Below are 19873 nucleotides of genomic sequence, written 5' to 3'. Positions count from 1 at the left end.
TATGGGGTTACACAGAAACCGTAGTAACCAAGTGGAAGATACTTGGTTTAGGTCAGAACTTTAAGCTTCATGAACCGTTCTTTCTCTTTCACACTTCATTTGCTTATGAATATAGTTTATTTTTTAAAAAAGATGTTACTTGGGGGCTGGGGAGATGGCTCAGCGGTTAAGAGCATTGTCTGCTCTTCCAGAGGTCCTGAGTTCAATTCCCAGCAACCACAAGGTGGCTCACAACCATCTGTAATTCCCACTACAGATGCCCTCTTCTGGTATATAGGTGTACATGCAGGCAGAATGCTGAATATACATAATAAATAAATCTTTAAAAGAAAAGATGTTACGCAGTTAATTTACTCTGGTCCTTTATATTTTTCACAATAAGTGGATACCTTTTTTATTTTGTATCAAAATAGTAGCTTAGGCTAGTTCTAATCTACCCTTACTCATACCTTTCCTATTTGAGCTGGTATGTCTCTCAAACTTATTAGTATAAACGAAGCCTTAGGGCTAGGGAGTTTGCTGAGTTGCTTAAAGTGAGGACCTGAGTTAGATCCCAAGAACCCACGTCTAAGCCAGGTGTGGCACTTGTTTATAATCTCGGCTGTAGGGAGATGAAGACAGGCAGATCTCTGGGGCACCTGAGGTGTATGGTACCTCAGGAAGGATGTCTGAGATCTTCCTGCCTCCAGATGTATGTGTGTGCATGTGTTCACACGTGTTGTACATGCTGTACACACACACAAACACATGAAGTTATTTCTTTTGGTAGGTGTTTTTGTTTTTGTTTTTTTTCACATTCCTACTTCTCTTCCTGTTTTCTGCCTCCAGCTACCTATGAAAGACCTTCCTCATTTAAACTGCTTCTCCCAACATTGAAAAGCTCATCCATTTCAGTAGACGACATTTTCACCTTGTAAGCTTACTTGCCCATCCTAAATTAGACCATAGCTGTTTATATACGTTTATTGCTGTAATACCATTTACTTCCGCTGCTGCCAATATAAATTATCTTATTACAATGTTCATTATTTCTTCATTCCTCTCTTTAAGTTTTAAAATTCTGTAAAAGATTTCTGTTTCATGGGTGTTTTTCCTACATTGTGTCTGTGTACCACATGTGAGCATATCTTTGGAGACCAGAAAAGGGCTCAGATGCCCTGGAACTGGAACTATATACACATGGTTGTGGTGTTGGGAATACATACTATGGATGCTGGGAATGGAACCTGGGTCCTCTAGAAGAGCTGCCAGCTTGAGCCCTGAGCCAACTCTGTAATTCCCAAACTCTAGGTTTTATATGTGTATCTCTATTTTGTTTTTTTGTCAGTTCATCTTAGTTAGTTAAGCTTGAGATGGTGGGAAAAGATGAAGGAAAACAGTGCCATGACTTGAAAAGACTTTACCCTTCTCTGTCCCTAAGCTGATGCTAACAGGAAAGAGAAGGTGAGAAATACTTGACTTTGATGCTGTCCTTTCAGTCTTTCAAAGGGAACTGGGGGAAAAGAAATCCTTCATCTAACTTACATGGTCTCATTTTCTCTGTCAGTATTCTTCATTCATGAAGACAGAATTTTATTTATTATTTTTCAAGTACTGAACTCCTTTCTAATATCATCAGTGATTGTTTGCAGTAATGAGGAAGTGGTGGATCTTCGGCTTGTTCTTGCATAGAATGTACTTAAGTTGGACCCTGTCTTGTGTTTTATGTTCTTTGACAGATTCAGAAAACAATAAAGAAGACAGCACGTCGGGAGCAGCTTATGAGAGAAGAAGCAGAACAGAAGCGCTTAAAAACTGTACTTGAGTTACAGTATGTATTGGATAAGCTGGGAGATGATGATGTGAGAACGGATCTGAAGCAGGGGCTGAGTGGAGTGCCAATATTGTCTGAAGAGGAGTTGTCATTGTTGGATGAATTCTACAAGCTAGTAGATCCCGAGCGGGACATGAGTTTAAGGTATGATGGTATCTGGTAACAGAAGCTTAAGAGGTATTGCTCTTAATTGGCAATTGGCAGTAGTTAATGTTTTCTTTGTTATTACAAGGTTAAATGAGCAGTATGAACATGCCTCCATTCACTTGTGGGATTTGCTGGAAGGGAAAGAAAAGCCTGTATGTGGAACAACCTGTGAGTATCACAGATAATTCTGATTTCATAGCTAGGTATCTTTAAAATACATTTTCTGTTTAAGGCATTTTGGAAGTATATAAATAGCAAATTGCATTTATTTTTATTCATTCTTTTTTTGGTATGCCTTAGTAACATTCTTTGTTTCTTTTTGTGTTTGATACCTTCTTGGGGCAAGACTTGTAGATGGCTTTTCTTCTACTATCACCTACTTACTTCCCTCTTATCTACCTCCTGTCAGCTTACACAGCAGTTACACCAGAGAGGTTTTGGAAGTCTCAACCTGACTAGGTCCAGTCTGCTACTTTTGTCAGTTTTTTTTTTTTTTGTTACTTTTTTTTATTAACTTAAGTATTTCTTATTTACATTTCGAGTGTTATTCCCTTTCCCGGTTTCTGGGCCAACCTTTTGTCAGTGTTTTATCTTGACACCCCTGCTGGTAGACAAAAATTAATGAACATGTATTGCCTTTTTAGATTGTTTTAATTGATTATTTTTTAAAGATTATTTCTAAGATGGGTATGGTGGTGTGTACTTTTTTTTTTTTTTAAGATTTATTTACTTTATGTTTGTGAGTACACTGTGGATGTCTTCAGACGCACCAGAAGGAGGACATTGTGAGATGTTTGTGAGCTAGCTACCATGTGGTTGCTGGGATTTGAACTCAGGACCTCTGGAAGAGCAGTCAGTGCTCTTAACCACTGAGCCATCTTTCTAGCCCTGGTGGTGCACACCTTTAATCCCAGCACTTGGTAGTCAAAGGCAGGAGGATCTTTGTTTGAGGCCCGGCTGGTCTACAGAATGAATTGTTGTAAAGCCAGGGCCGCATAGAGAAACACTGTCCTAAAATCCAGAGAGAGAGATTGATTCTTTCTAATTAATTTGTGTGTGTGTGTGTGTGTGTGTGTGCGTGTGCGTGTGCGTGTGCGTGTGCGTGCATGTGTATCTATATGAATATACATGTGAGTGCAGGTACCTGAGAAGACCATAAGAGAGCATTGGATCCCTTGGGTTTAGATGTTTGGGAGCCAACCCATGTTGAACTTTAGCCCTTCTGTAAGAGCAGCAAGTGCTCTTTTTCCCTGAACCATTTCTCCAGTGTCTACCACGTGCCTAACACAGTATATTCAACAGGAGTTTTTATTGAGTAAATAGTCTTCGCTCATTGCCTCCTTACTTGCTTAGTATAGTAGTTTAGGTAGGTTCCTTTTTCACTCCTATCATGTTGTAATTTGTTTAATATATTCATATGGTTGTTTTACTAATGATTACTTTTTCTTACTGCTTTTGTTGAATATTATTTTTCCCCAATTCTTACTCAAATTTTTTTCAAATCAAATTGTCAGTGTAACATTGTAATCTCTATTTTTTAGATAAAGCTCTAAAGGAAATTGTCGAGCGTGTTTTTCAGTCAAACTACTTTGACAGCACTCATAATCATCAAAATGGATTGTGTGAGGAGGAAGAGGCAGCTTCAGCACCTATAGTGGAAGACCAGGTAGCTGAAGCTGGTGAGTATTTAGGTGGTTACGAGCATTAGCTTTGGGTTCGGTCTTAATTTCCTTTTTCTTTGTCATTCATTCATATATATATATTTAAATTCCCTTTGAATGTGACAAGGTACAGTCAGCAATCCGAAGTATTCAGAACCCATCACATATCTTATAGGCCTTGATAACGGGTAAATTGGTAACTCTCTTACCTACTTAGTATTGATGGATAAGGAGTGTGGGTTAGGGGCAGTTGTAAGGATTTTTGTCTGACATGTTTTACTCCTCTCCATATCAACTTATAGTATGATAAGGAGAATTTCCTTTTTAAGTGTGTGTATAGAACTCTATGGCTTGAACTGTAAACTTATTGGTTAGAGAGTTTTGGCAGTTCATGTTTAGAATCTGAATGAAACAAACACGAGTGGACTAGACCGCCTGAATACTTTCATGATAATTATTAAGTTGATGAATAAGATCGAGCACAGTTGGATATACAAAAACCTTGTGGTAGTTTATAAAGTATGAGTTCAGAACTGGATTGCTTAAGGTAAAAACATACAAGACCACCTATCTAACTTGGGGTAATTACTGCAAACTTTATACTCCCAAATGAGTGGTGTGAGTGGTGTATTCAGTAAGGCACATGGTAAGTACTAGCACTGCCCTCCAAGTACTACTATGCTGAAGCCAGAAGGGAAGACTGATTACTGCTGGAATCCACTTTTACTAATAGATGGAGAGCTTATTGGTATTTGTTTGTTTAATTCCTTTAACGGTCTTAGCATTTAGCTTCCTCTGGTTTGGAACTCTTAAAAATGTGCCTGACTCTGCCTACCTAGTGTTAGTTACGTTTAAAGATGTGTATTAAGTTGGGCATGGTGGCACATGGCTGTACAATTTCACTACACAAGAGGCACCGGTAGATAGAGCTCCTGAGTGTGTGGCCTGTCTGGTCTACAGAGTGAGTTACTCTAATCTAGAAGGTTTCTACTTTCATTATGCCTGCCATAGAAACTACAGTTAAAGGTACAGTGACTCATTCTTTCTGGAATAAAGTAAAGAAACTTAGAAATGTAGGTTACTGACTATAAAAATGAATTTATCAATAATATATTCTGATTATGTGACTATGTAATGATAAAGTTAGAGTTTAAGTAGACTTGATACCATTAAATAGCATTCACTTTTGGGGGTATATCATTTACAGGCAGAATTTTCTTTCTTTCTTTTTTTTTGTTTGTTTGTTTGTTTGTTTGTTTTCAAGATAAGGTTTCTCTGTAATAGTCATGGAACTCACTTTGAAGACTAGGCTGGCCTCAAACTCTCAGAGATACTCCTGCTTCTGCCTCAGGTGCTGGGATTAAAGGCTTGTGCCACCATTGGATTGGCTGCAGACTTTTTTCTTAAGAGCAGTTTTAAGTTCGTTGTTAGATGAACATAAAAGGGGTTAAGAACACTGGTTACTCCTGCAGAGGACCAGGGTTTGAGTCTAAGCGACCCACAGGATGGCTATAAGGGTATTTGCTCTCACCCTCTTCTGGCCTCTGGACACACTGCGCGTGCCTGGTACACAGACACACATATATGCATAACTTCTATTTGTATAACAGGTTTTTAATTGCTACCTGTCTTTCCTTTTCAATTGCATAACTTCCTTACTCCAGCATTCCTGTTAGAGATACATTTGTTAAATTGACAAGCCTAATTAATGTATTTTCACCTAAGAGCGTGTGTGTGTGTGTGTGTGTGTGTGTGTGTGTGTGTGTGTGTCTGTTTCCCTGCTTTGTTTCTTTGTACATTCTGTAGATTTATATAACTGGTTCCCACTGTTACAGTTAACCTGACCTAAATAAATCTTTTCTGCTATATTTCCTTTTAAACTTTAGAACCTGAACCAACGGAAGAATACACAGAGCAAAGTGAGGTTGAGTCAACAGAGGTATGATTTCTTTAAAAAGTTTAGTACTGTCTTTACCTTTCTACCTTTCCAACAGACATCCCAAACAGTGACTTTTCTTTTTAGTATGTCAATAGGCAGTTCATGGCGGAAACACAGTTCAGCAGTGGTGAGAAGGAGCAAGTGGATGAGTGGGCAGTTGAAACAGTTGAGGTAAAAGTTCTTTGTATTGTGAGGTAATATTTTTGACTTTAGTGATTTCTAGTTATCCTGAAAAAAAAATAGGTGGTTAGTCTTTTTATTATTGACACATTAATTATAATAAACATATCACATAATAGATATTTAGTGTTTGGGAAACAGCCATGAAAATAATAGGTTTTCTTTTCTCTCTATTCTATTTTAGGTGGTAAACTCACTCCAGCAGCAACCTCAGGCTGCATCTCCTTCAGTACCAGAGCCCCACTCTCTGACTCCAGTGGCTCAGTCAGATCCACTTGTGAGAAGACAGCGAGTACAAGATCTTATGGCACAAATGCAAGGGCCCTATAATTTCATACAGGTAGGTATATTTTAGTAAAGCACCATTAATAGTAAATTTAAATGTATGTTGTTTGATGTAATTCAGTTATATTCTGACTTGTAGGATTCAATGTTGGATTTTGAAAATCAGACGCTTGATCCTGCCATTGTATCAGCACAACCTATGAACCCTACCCAAAACATGGATATGCCTCAGCTGGTTTGCCCTCAGGGTTAGTAATGATGATTTTAAAAGTTTTATTTTTTTAGAAGAAATGTGAGTACATGCATCTTCATATGTGGCATATGTATGTTGTCTGAACAACTTAGGAGTACATTTCTGCTCCTATGTGGGTTCTGAGGAACACACTTGGGTCGTCAGGCTTGGTGGGGCGTGCTGCTCTTGTATCCTCTGGACCTTCTTATCACCTTCCAAAGTCTGTGTTTTTAGCTCAGCAATAATTTTTTTGGAGAGGAAATAGAAGATGCAGTATAGTCTTCAGAAGTTTTGAAAGTTAATTTTGCCTATTCTTTAATGCTTTGCTTTGAGTCCTTTAATTTGATGCAGAATGTTGTCCTGCAAGAAGTTAACAACTAGTTTTATCATCTCTTGTAACGATTTTATGGGCGTAGATGTACAGAATTGATGAGTTCACAAATTGAACACAGCAGCATCCAAACGGAAACTTTCCAGTGCTGCGGGGATCTGCACACCATGTTTTCTTCCATTTACAAATTACCCTCTGCACCTCCATGTAACAACCACTCTTCTGATACTCTTAATTAGCTTTAACAGTCGTTACAATTTGTGTTAGTGAACAATTGTGTGTCATATTTCAAAAATATTATAAGCAAACATTTTTAATATTTATTTTATTTATATGAGTACATTTTAGCTGTCAGACACACCAGAAGATGTCATTGAATCCCATTATAGATGGTTGTGAGCCTCCATGTGGTTGCTGGGAATTGAACTCGGGACCTCTGGAAGAGCAGTCAGTGCTCTTAACTGCTGAGCCATCTCTCCAGCCCTCAAAAATCTTTTTTTAAAAATGTATGTGTATGAGTCTGGGTATATGCATGTGAGCTCAGGTGTTCTTGGAGACTATAGGATGATCCTTTAGAACTGGGGTTTTAAGTGGTTATGAGCTGCCTGTGTGCTTTTATATGGTAAGCCTCAGTTTAAAAAATCTTAAGGATCAAAACAACAAATGTTGCTTGTGTGGGTGCTTGCAGCTCTTGAGGGAGGATTTCTGATCTTCCATGAAGGGAATGCATGAGAAGAAGAAATGAACAAGACATTCAGTTCTCTATCATGGAAGCAGGAAATAAGAGTCAGTGTGTTGTATTGAGTGGGTCTTCTCACTATGGGGCCATTAGCAGTTTTGATCTTGCTCTTCCCACCAGAACATATCAAAGTAGTATAAAGAAAGAAAATCTAATGTTGTGCCTGCCAGAGAGGGTGTTGGATTACCTGAATTTGGAGTTACAGGTGGTTGTGAGCCCACCTACTGTGGATGTTGAAAGCCAAACTGGTCTTTTGGAAGAGAAGTGAGAGCTCTTACCTGCTGGGCCATCCTTCCATGACCAGATTTTGAGGTTACTAGGAGATTTGAAATCAGGCTGTTAACAACCGGGGAAATCGTAACTTCCAGACCATTCTACTTTCAGAGGCAGAATTTCTCAAAAGTTCTGATGACACTGGTTGTTATTATTACCTATTATTGTATCATTGATAATGTTTGTTACAACTATGAGAGTAAAGTATAATCACTGCCAGGAAACTAAACTACTAGTCTGAAAGCTGAAATCTTAGACATAGTCTGCAATTTATTTTCTTGCTCTGAAAATGTTCATTAATCACTTAGTTATAGAAACTTGCTATTACACTATGTGTATGATTTTAGATAATATTAAAAAATTTGATTCTCTGAAGAAATTTGATTTTGTGTAACAGTTTTCTTAATATTGTAGTTCATTCTGAATCTAGACTTGCCCAATCTAATCAAGTTCCTGTACAACCAGAAGCCACACAGGTAAGATGGATAAGAGTTAGTATTCATTAGGTTTGTTAGAGTCCAGTCCTCCTTAGTCAGCTTAGTCTTCCCTGCATCTGATCACTTTTTGAGTGTTCAGTTACAAAGTCATTGGCAGTTTGTAATCAGCCCTTATTTCATGCTTATATTTGGTTTTCTTTTGGTAACTAAAAGTTTTCATGCTTAGACCTTGTCTAAGACCTTTTTTTCAACATTAATCCTTGCATTAAAATGAAACAATTGTTTGCATTTAAAACAGCTTACTATTTTACAAGTTAGGGTTTTATACTTACTAGACAAAGGTTTAAATTTAACTGAGATTTAAATATTTATAGCTTGCAATTGTTAAGTATTTTGTTTTGGGAAAGAGTCTAAACATGTAGCCCTTATTGGCCTTGAATTTGCTATATAGATTTTATATATATATTATTTTTATATTATATATTATATATATTAATATGTATATATATATTTGCCAACACTCCCCCGCTCCCCCAGTCCCCTTTTGGGCTGAGATTAAAGGTGTGTGCCATCTATCCAGCAAGTATTGTATAAAATCTTACAGTTTCAAAATGAAACTCTTCATCTTAATAGACAGGACTTTTCTTTGCATCAGTATTAGGACTGGTATAATTTGTTTGTCTTTAATTTTGTTAGGAGAAAATAAGTCTGAGGTCTGTATGTCTGTGTAGGTTCCTTTGGTCTCATCCACAAGCGAGGGGTACACTGCGTCTCAGCCCCTGTACCAGCCGTCTCATGCTGCAGAGCAGCGGCCACAAAAGGAGCCCATTGATCAGATTCAGGCAAGTTCTGTTACCAAGGGTGAATTGGCATGGTACTTTATAAATGTGATTCTTTCTGTTCCTGTATTTTACTTTCATAAAAGTTATATTTATTAGTATGTATAAATTAGAATTAGTTTACCACTAAAGTACATTTGTTTGTTTGTTCTTGTTTAGGCAACAATATCTTTAAATACAGAGCAGACTACAGCATCATCATCCCTTCCTGCTGCTTCTCAGCCTCAAGTGTTCCAGGCTGGGGCAAGTAAACCTTTGCATAGCAGTGGAATCAATGTAAATGCAGCTCCATTCCAATCCATGCAAACGGTGAGCAATTTAACATTGTCTGGTGTACTATGAATCATACTAAATGGAGCTGAGCTGGAGCTTGTAATGTGTTATTTTTGCTGATCACTAAATTCTGCTTCTTAAGCTTCTCAGTGATGTATTTGAGTGCTATGATAAACTCATATTTTTCGCTTTATTTCAAAGGTTAGATTGAACAAAGAGCCAGAGAGAGATCAGTTGGGAAGGGGTCTTGTACCAAATCTGATATCCAGAGTTTTATCCTTGTAATTCACATGGTAGAAGAAAACAGAATTCTGAAAGTTGTCCTGATCCTCACATGTGTGCAGTACATGCACATAAAGACACACTACATCTTTAAAGAAAAGCTTAGTATAGTACTCATGGACTTATAACCTAGTTATAGAATTGTTGACATTTTGCTCTTTTAGCTTAATCTTTATTACTGAAATGTTTGAAAGTAAAATTTAGATGCTATATACTTATCACTGGTTTGTCAGTATTATCTTTAAGTTGTATAATTTCTAGAAAAAGTATTATAACCTAGAATACCATTGAATTAGTGCACAAAGGAATGCCTGAAGAATTAAGCACTTAAGCCTTTTTCATTATTTTGTTAAGAGTAAAATTTGAATGAGTTACGGTATCTTATCAAGAAGTCAGTAGTATACATGAAAGCTTTTTTGGTTGGTGATGTGTGTGTTTTGAATTTTTGGGGGTTTTTAATTACATTTGAAGGGAAGACTGAACTGAGATATCCAAATCTAAACCAAAAATAAAGGCATGAACCAATCATTCATTTACTTGGTTTGCTACAGGTGTTTAATATGAATGCCCCAGTTCCTCCTGTTAATGAACCAGAAACTTTAAAACAACAGAGTCAGTACCAGGCCAGTTATAACCAGAGCTTTTCCAGTCAGCCTCACCAAGTGGAACAAACAGAGCTTCAACAAGACCAGCTGCAAACTGGTAAGAAGGCCAGGGTGACTTTCTTTTCAGTCCTTTATTTTGCTTTTTAAAATTTTTGGGTTTTTAGATTATAATATAATGAGATTATAATGCTATTTTCTGAAACTTCCCATGTATGTCTGCCTTTCAAATTCATTGCCTATTTTTTCTTTTTAATTGTTGTTAAATGTTTATTCCTCAATACATATTACAACCTCATCAGTCTATATAATGTTAATTGTATATATGTTTTTAGGGATGGCCATTTGGTATTGGATAGTCAATTGCTGTGCTCTCTACTGAGGAAGACTAGTTCTGCTGCTCTCAACATTCCTTGGTTTCCTCTAGCTCTTGTCTAGGTTGAGGCCTCATGGGTTTACCCCGTTCTCTTTATGTTATCTTGGTGTTGTGTTATCTTTGCTCAGTCATATTTAGGCTTCCAGATTGGTGAGACATGTAGCTTCTGATGCTTCTAGGAGACAGACTCTAAAAGCAAAGTGCATGTTCTTTTGTCTCAACAATCTTACCTCCCTCTGCAATAATCCTGAACCTTAGGAGCCAGGAGAGTTACATTGTAGATGAATTAGTTGGGACTGTTCTGCATTTTGGTTAGTTGTGGATTTCTTTAATGGTCTCCATTGGAAAGAGAAGTTTCCTTGTTAAGGGTGAGGACTACACTTGTCTGGCTAGACACTGGGAAAGGAGATTTTTCAGTCTTAAAATTTTAATTAACTTTGTGTGTGTGTGTTGGGGGGGGGGGAAGTATGTTGGGTATGCATGCCACAGCTGTACTTCTGTACCAGTTTCTTTGACCTGCTCAACTGTCTCATACTTTTTTTTGACAGTATTAGGGAAGTTTCCGTTTTAGAGTGGCATACCAGTTAATGTTATAATTTTGCTGGAATTGAATTCGTTATTGAATTGTAGAAACTTGTAGCTGTTTATTGTTTGTATAGCTTGCTGCATGATACTTGGCAGTAGGAGGTTGGGTTGATTCTTAATGATGGTGTGCAATAAATAGTGTTGGGGAAAACACACATTGATTGTAATTGGTGGACTAGGTTGAAAAACTTCTTTCCTGTAAGGTCCTCATGTTTTCATCACACATAATATACTAATACACACAGTCAAAATACTCATACTCATAAAAATTTAAAGGCCTTGTAAATAAAGTAAAACTTTAATTTGTTGGCGTGCACATTTGTTCTACAGCATGCGTGTGGCATCTAGAGGACAACTTTGGTGTCAATTCTCTACTTCCACATCAGTGTGGGTCACAGGCTTGCAATTTCTTGAATTTATTCTCTTGTACTTGTTGCTTTTTGACCTTCATGTCTTGGTGCAAATGCCACCTCATTTTCATCACTCCAAATATAGCTTACTGGTGGTCATTCATTTTTACTTCATCATCTTTTGTTAGAGTAGTAAAGTGTCTATGTTGACAAGACTGGTAATTTGTTTCCAGAAACTACATGGAAACAACAACAAAAAGGATCTGAAAAAGAAATCTTTTTTTTTTTCCCATTGCATTCTCTGTTTTGGAATTTGCTATGTAAAACAGGCTGGTCTGGAATGCACAGGTCTGAATTCTGGGCATGCCTAGTGTGTGCCTTCTTAGAACTAGCCCTTCCAGTAGGTAGAATGCCAGTGTGAGTACCTTTAGCGTCTTCTACTTTGGCTGTATTTGTCATTTTAGTTAGGCACCCATGGCTGCTAAGCTGAAAATCTCTAATGTTTCAGATATGAAATCACTTACCTATGGGTATGATTTCATGTTTCAGTTAGTAACAAACTGTAAGAAAACTTGATTATTTAAAGTCATTTACAATGAGAAATAATGACATATACTGTTTGCTCATATCAATCTTGTGAATTATGGAATCTACTTTTGCTAAAAGGTCAGTTATTCTCAACAGGTGTTGGTCATATAGAGCCTTTCCAAATTATTTGTGTGTTCTGCTTTAAAAGATTTAGAATTACTATTTGGGAAATGACCCTCTAGCTCAGTCTTATAGGTGGATAGGGAAGGAATAGGGATTTGATTATAATTTCCTAGTACTAGGCAAATTTATTCAAATAACTGAACTTTACGACTAGAATGCAGGAACTAGGCAGTAGTGGAACATGTCTTTAATCCTAGCATTCGGGAGGCGGAGGCAGGTGGATCTCTATGAGTTTGAGGCTGCCTGGTCTTCAGAGCTAATTCCAGGACAACCAGGGTTTCACAGAGAAACCCTGTCTTGACAGACAAACAAAAAAGAAAAAAAATGAAAAAAATAATAGAGTGCAGAACATTTCATATAGTTCAGGAAGCATGTGAGAGAACGAATGGTAATGACTTCTTTGTTTATGTCTATAAACCTTTCTTTTAACAGTGGTTGGCACTTACCATGGATCCCAGGACCAGCCTCATCAAGTGCCTGGTAACCACCAGCAGCCCCCCCAGCAGAGCACCGGCTTTCCACGTAGCAGTCAGCCTTATTACAACAGTCGCGGTGTATCTCGAGGAGGGTCTCGTGGTGCCAGAGGTTTGATGAATGGATACAGGGGCCCTGCCAATGGATTTAGAGGTAAACAAATAAAAAGTCAACTTCTGATTAATTTTTGCAGTTTCAAGTCTTTCCTGATTTGTAAAATGTGAAGTATGTCTCATGATTTTTGGGATAGTTCCTTCTCTGCATTAGTCCCTTAATAGAAAATTTAAACAGTTGACATGTGTGCTGAAGGTATGTCACCTGAGACTCAGATTCATTCGCCTGCCCTTCTCCTGGGTGCTGGGATTAAAGACCTGTGCCACCTTATATTGCCTGACTTATTTTGACAGCTTTTTAAATGACAAAACTGGGAGAGAGAAAAATTGAGTTGCTATACATGCATTTATTTATAGGTTTGTCTGAGTTAACCGTTTCTTTAAGGATTTTGTGTGTGTGTATGGTGGGTGTGCCTGCTCCTAGGTAGACAAAAAGTGTCATCCTCTAAGACGGATGGTACTTAGATATTGATATACAGATTGGATCGAGGCAGGGAATTCAAAGTTTGAATTACTAGTGTGGCTTAGTTTTACTTAGAGTAATACTCTACTCTTCCCTTTATGAAAGCAGATTCCTTGTACAGAAAAGTAAGTTATTTTCTCATCTTAAATTCTAGGAGGATATGATGGTTACCGCTCTTCATTCTCCAACACTCCAAACAGTGGCTATACACAGTCTCAGTTCAATGCTCCCCGGGACTACTCTGGCTACCAGCGGGTATGTAAATATAGGGTAATTAAGTGATTTGGGGTTAGTTTTATGGTGTCCATCATGCATTGTTATATGACTTTGGCTTTTTGATTGTTTGTTTGAAAAAAACATGTTTTTCTTTAAACATTACTTAATGTAGTTTGCTTAAGAGAATCTCAGACTTAGCTGTAATATACTGATGTCTAGAAGGAGTTAATATATTTTGCTATTGTAAGCTATCAGACTAGATATAATTAACCAAAACTACCTTTCCTTTCACAACTAACTAGCTTGTCTTTCAGGATGGATATCAGCAGAATTTCAAGCGAGGCTCTGGGCAGAGTGGACCACGGGGAGCCCCACGAGGTAATATTTTGTGGTGGTGATCCTAGCTCCTATGTGGAGCTTCTGTTCTGGCCTTGGAAGAACTGTTCATAGTCCGCATGTAGGCTACATGTTAGGAAAACATTTATCTTTTCCAGACTTGTTGCTAAAGATTAAATGAAATGCTCTGTTTCTAAAATTTCATCTTGAATCCAAATTTTAATTTTTGAATGACTTTCCCTGTTATTGTCTTGAAAATCAGAACATTTTCTCTGCCTCAGAAAAGCGTTTTTCCAACTGGAAATTTATTTTTCAGGTCTTAAAACCTGCTAAATGTTTTTAGGAAGTACCTACTGAAACTTTTTGTAAGACATTTTTGGAACGAGCTTGAACATTTATATAAATTTACTACCCTCTTTGATTTTTGAAACATGCATATTATATTTTAGGCTGAGAAGCCCTTCAATTGGCCAGATAAGCCACTTATATCTAGAGAACCATTTAGAATTGACATAATTAATTGGAAATTGAACACTTTTAGACCAGCATTAGTGATCTAAATACCAACTGATTGCTGATGCTCAAACAGATCTCCAAATTCTCAGGAACCTGATGTCATTAAAGTTAAGAAGGATAGAGTTTTTTTTTTTGTTTCCTTCATTTGTCTTTCACGTAATGGAAAATAATTTCTTACATGGGCAGGAAGTTAATCTGTTGAACAATTACAGGTAGCATTTCATGTAATCTGAAGTTCTAAATGGTTCTCTGATTGAAGGAGGTTAAAGAATTGGGTCTCTTATAGTTATTGGCTGGCCATGACATGTATAAAATGTATATTAAGGAGGAATTATAAAGTACTTTAATTTGAATGCTAGTGGCAATTTACCATTAAGAAAGTACTTTAAAACAAAAGGTTAATGGGTCATCTGGGAAATACTGATTTGAAGTATCAAAGGTATTTGCATGTGAATGTGGGTTATGTTCTTCTATCCCACCTTGTAGCATATTCTATGAAAGTTGAGTTAAATGATAGCTAAAATATGTTTTAACAGCATGTAAAAAGTTATTTTACCTGTTACAAGTCATTATACAATTTTGAATGTTATGTAGTTTCTTTTTAACAGTTTAGGTAAAAAGGTCTGTTTTCATTCTGGTGCTTTTATTACTTTTGATAGTACGATGTTACTCACTGTTGCAATGTAAGCTAGCGTGTACGTTAGAATGGAAGCTCCTCGAGAGCAGGTACTTTGTCTGTCTTCACTGCTGTATCTATTCCCATCGCCTCATGACAGTGCCTGGCACATAGTAGGCACTCAATAAATACTTGTTGAATGAATGAATGAATGAGTACTGGTGGAATACTCCATTAGCTCTACTCTTCTTTTAGATAGAGAACATGAGCAAATTTGCACATGACAACATTTTCAAGGACAGTTGAAACTTGAACACTTGAAGAATTGGCCTCTTAAGCCTAATAATGTGCTGACAAGCTGCCCACATGCTTCTTGACTTCAGATGAAAGTCTGCTTGAAGGCAAAACAAATAATACTTGAAAGAAAAATCAAATGCCATTTTTGTCTTCTAGGTCGTGGAGGGCCCCCAAGACCCAACAGAGGGATGCCGCAAATGAACACTCAGCAAGTGAATTAATGTGATACACAGGATTATGTTTAATCGCCAAAAACACACTGGCCAGTGTACCATAATATGTTACCAGAAGAGTTATTATCTATTTGTTCTCCCTTTCAGGAAACTTATTGTAAAGGGACTGTTTTCATCCCATAAAGACAGGACTGCAATTGTCAGCTTCATATTACCTGGAAATGGAAGGAACTATTCTTACTCTGCATGTTCTGTCCTAAGCGTCATCTTGAGCCTTGCACACGAAACTCAGATTCCTCACCCTTGCTTAGGAGTAAAACATTATATACTTATGGGGTGATAATATCTCCATAGTTAGTTGAAGTGGCTTGGAAAAAAATGCAAGATTGACTTTTGACATTGGATAAAATTTACAATCAGCCCTAGAATTATTCAATGGTAATTGACAAAGTTTAAAGCATTTTCCTTGAAAGGAAGATGGAAGGAGTGGAGTGTGGTTTAGCAAAACAACTGCATTTCACAGCTTTTCCCATTAAATTGGAGCACGGACAGATTAGAAGCATACCAAATTATGCATGGGTTCTAATCACACAAGTGAGGCTGGCTTACACCAGCCCTGACATAGCACTCACTAGTCTTCTGGCCAAACGACTGTGATTGAAAACACATGTAAACTGCTCTTTACTAGTGGATACTGTGTAAGACAAAGCCCAGATGCAAATCAGGCTTTGACTGACTCTTCTGGAAGATATGCATCAAATATGGGGTATAATCTGGATGGGCTGCCTCTGTGCTCAATGTGAATTATTTAGATATCTTTTGAACACTTTAACAGTTTCTCTGAAACAATGACTTACATGAGGATTGGTCCTCACAATAATGTGCATTGTCATCACTAACCCTGGATCTTGCTGTATTGTTACTCAAATTGGTAATAGGTACTGATGAAGATCGCTAATGGATGGATAATCATAACACTTTTGGCCACATGGTTTTCTGCTGCTACCACCCTTTTGAAAAGCACCAGTATGTGTTTAAGATTCATTTCCCTATTTTAGGGAAATGACAGACAGTAGTTTCAGTTCTGATGGTATAAGCAAAACAAATAAAACATGTTTCTAAAAGTTGTATCTTGAAACACTGGTGTTCAACAGCTAGCAGCTAAAGTGATTCACACCATGCATTGTTAGTGTCACAGACTTTGTGGTTATGTCTAATAGCTGTTTCTGAAGTATTTTCGTTTATCTTTTGTCTAATTTAACCCTAAGTGAATTCTCTCCTTTTTCTTGAGGACACACTTATGCTCAAAGTGTTGACTCTGCCGTAGGTGCATAAAGAGAGTGTACCGTTTGACAGAGATGCAAAGTTCAGCAGTGACCTAACCAGATGTCCTGTGCTGGGATCTGTGCTAGCAGTTTGAGCACGAGCTGTGTGCCTGTGAACTGAATGCCACTTGTCCCACTCCATCTACGCCTTGCAGAATCAGTTCCACTTGTTAAAGGCAAAGGCTACTTACCACCTTAATGCTATTTTCTGTAAAGAAATTAAATTTTACTTTTAGCCTTTTGCAAACTTTTTTTTTCCAAGCCGGTAATCAGCCACTCAAAACAACTATTCTCAGATATTCATCATTAGACAACTGGAGTTTTTTGCTGGTTTTGTAGCCTACTAAAACTGCTTAGGCTGTTGAACATTCCACATTCAAAGTTTTGTAGGGTGGTGGATAATGGGGAAACTTCAATGTTTATTTTAAAATAAATAAAATAAGTTCTTGACTTTTCTCATGTGTGGTTATGGTACATCATATTGGAAGGGTTATCTGTTTATTTTTGCCAAGAACATTTTGTGAGCACCTACACTTGTGTGCTTTAAATGACAACTGCCTGGGATGTACCACAACCATATGTTAGTTGCATTTTATTGGGATGGACACAGCGTTTGTGGTTTATTGGGTAATCCCTAGATGGTGTGTTATGTGTAGAATATAATTTTATGATATTAAGAAAGCAAAATTGAGGAAAATAAGTTTAGTGTTGAATTTGAGTTCTGAAATGAATGAGGAGAATGTCTTACTATTGCAGGCTTCTACCCAAAGTGTAGGGCAAATTGTGTTTGTACTTTTAACCTTTTAATTTTTTAAGTTGCTTATTCATTTCACGAGCAACATATAATTAGGTATTACTCTACCATTGCAGTTCTAGCACATAGAACTTTTTAATGTCTCAATTCAGACTATTTTAAAAGGAATCTCACTGGACAAAGAACTACTAAAGTGGTTTGGTTAAGATCTGAGTCTTTGTTACTCAGTATCTTGTATAATATGCAAATGCTTGTCTAGGTGCAGAAGACCTTTTGTTTGGTCAAGTGTCTTTTACCAGAGTACAGGGAGCTTATGGCCCTACATGTCTCTTAATATACATGCACAATTAACAGTAGGTATAGATACCACATGTATGATGAAATGCTCCCCTTCCCCCCTAAAGGTAGCATGCCATTGATTACTTTTTGCTTAGGGCCATTTTATTAAACCAGGGCCTTAATCCTAAAAAGAGATGAATTTTTTCCCATCCGTTCTCTTTCTTTTGATCATTGTATCTTGATATTAAAAACTTGACCTTCGAATGATTGTAATAAATTAGTCTCTATTTGTGTGTGTATATATATATACACGCACATACATATGCATTTATATAATGCTATTGTATAGAAACTTTAAGGAGACATGAAAATGTATGCTTATTCTCAGGTTCATTCACTAAGGTGCTTGGCAAACAACCAGTTTTTAAGTGCAGAATATAGTTGAACAGCTTCATATATAGGCCAGGTGATTTGTTAAATTTTCAGTGGTACATGTACTTCAGGGAAATGGGGTAAGTGTAGCTTAGGCTGATCATACTGTTCATTTCAACCTTGAGCTCTGAAGCTGTATCCCATTTGAGGTATTTAGTACTCTTAGTTTTATTTAGTATAAGTTAACAGGAAAAGTAAATTAAGCTTTTTGCCTTTACTATTTTGAATTTATAAATATTCTGGAAAAACTTAGAAACTGCTGTAAATTTCCTTAGATTAAATTATATGAAACATGATTGCTTATAGTCCTTGAGCAAAGCCTGTGAGTTGCATACACCCTAAGGAAAACTTCCTTAAGTGCTCCTTGAGAGAGATTCTGGGTGTGGTCTTTTTAAGGAAAAAGCTAGACTACTGTATGTTCCCAGTCTTGGTACTGGAAGCGCACTGTACATTATTACTTTGTTGTGAAGCTCAACCAGTTTCCTGCGTAGCCTTGCCCCTCACTGTTGGGATTGAAAGTAGCAGCATCTCTGATGTACTATACCAGTGAGGTTCTGGTATATCTACTTGTCAGTATTAATTTCCTTAAGTACTATATTTCTTTAGGGAAACAACCTGAAATTTATTAGTACATTTGGGTTTCTCTTGCCAGGCATTATGTTGCCAGTGTTAACTCTTCAGTGGTGACAAAATTACCCAAGACACTAGTGGCCCAGATGTATGTAGTAAGTGGTATGATTCAACAATGCAGTTAATGATAAATACATGATGTAGTTAGTATGATCAGGAAAGACAACATTGAAAGATAATTCAGCTAACATAAGGGTGAGGAATGGCAAACTGGATTAAGAGTCAGAGGCATATGTTCCAGGGACTGATGTTTGGTGCTTTAGCAAGATCTGGCTGGAGAAACTGGAAAAGGCAGTTTTCCATGTTTAGTTTTTGTATCAACATTTGGAAGCTATTGAAGGCTTTAAAATGGTGTATGTATTGTTCGGGGGTGTTGGGATAGTGGGCCATCCAATAAAATTACCATTGAAAAGACCTTCACTGCAGTGTTGAGAAGAAAAGTTTATGGGTCAATGGAATCTAGAATGTACATCATTCTTTGCAGCAAAAAATTGAGTTGTAAGTAGTGTAAATTGAGGTATAAGTTGAAAGGATTTCAGATTCCCTATCACCTGTCACCACTGAGTATCCTGTGCAGGTCCTGTAAGCCTTCATTGATAGGTGGCTTTATTTAATCCAAGTGACCTAATCCAATCTCACCGTTCTGACTATTAGTTCTTTGGCACTTAGGTATCAATCACCAATCACCTCAAATTTAAAACTCACAGTAAAGTATTTGGCCAGTGAAATGGCTCAGCAGGTGTTGTCACTTGAAGTCATCCCTGACAAGAATTTTGACTCTAGGGACAGGTTGAAGAAGAAAAAGGTGTGGAGTTCTATTCCCATACCCATCCTCTCTTAAACACATTTGATATGCTAAACTGGAATAGTATTCTACACCAACTGTTTTCAGTCCAGCTTGATAGGGGCAGTGGGCAGTAAGCTGAAAGCTATCTTGATGTCTTTATATACTTTAGGCCTTAAGTAAAATCACTTCACAGCATGGGCAGCTCAGCCATCAAGCACTGTGGCTACCCTAAATCTGACTATACACTATCTCATCGCAATTGTCCCTGTTTGTACCCTGACATGGTGTCAGATTTTGCAGTGACTAAGGTAATCCTAGCACACAATTTCTGTCCCTAAAATTTCAGTGACATTTTCATTATAACCAAAATCCCATATCTGGGCTACTTATGCAGAATTCCTATTTCT

General features: G+C 37.3%; 1 protein-coding gene across 5 annotated transcripts in view; it reads left to right on the top strand.

Moving 5' to 3' along the window:
* Caprin1 (cell cycle associated protein 1) overlaps positions 1–19099 on the top strand; it is a 78920-nt gene extending 59821 nt beyond the window's left edge. For 3 of the 5 annotated variants that reach the window (XM_063284152.1, XM_039105438.2, XM_006234652.4), the window contains 15 exons: positions 1719–1957; positions 2046–2128; positions 3502–3639; positions 5508–5560; positions 5645–5731; positions 5925–6080; positions 6165–6273; positions 8015–8076; positions 8769–8879; positions 9036–9185; positions 9983–10133; positions 12488–12682; positions 13260–13360; positions 13636–13699; positions 15243–17039. In XM_063284152.1, the coding sequence (XP_063140222.1) occupies positions 1719–1957; positions 2046–2128; positions 3502–3639; positions 5508–5560; positions 5645–5731; positions 5925–6080; positions 6165–6273; positions 8015–8076; positions 8769–8879; positions 9036–9185; positions 9983–10133; positions 12488–12682; positions 13260–13360; positions 13636–13699; positions 15243–15307 (1764 nt within the window). In that variant the 3' untranslated portion in view covers positions 15308–17039. Of the gene's footprint in view, positions 1–1718; positions 1958–2045; positions 2129–3501; positions 3640–5507; positions 5561–5644; positions 5732–5924; positions 6081–6164; positions 6274–8014; positions 8077–8768; positions 8880–9035; positions 9186–9982; positions 10134–12487; positions 12683–13259; positions 13361–13635; positions 13700–15242 lie in introns of all 5 variants that reach the window. The other 2 variants (NM_001012185.3, NM_001423164.1) reach the window with 1 other exon arrangement.
* Positions 19100–19873: the final 774 nt, after the last annotated feature.

This window comes from Rattus norvegicus, chromosome 3, assembly GCF_036323735.1.
Source record: "Rattus norvegicus strain BN/NHsdMcwi chromosome 3, GRCr8, whole genome shotgun sequence".
Lineage (NCBI taxonomy): Eukaryota > Metazoa > Chordata > Mammalia > Rodentia > Muridae > Rattus > Rattus norvegicus.
Note: the sequence above shows the minus strand (reverse complement) of the source record. Positions and strands in the feature narration are given on the sequence as shown.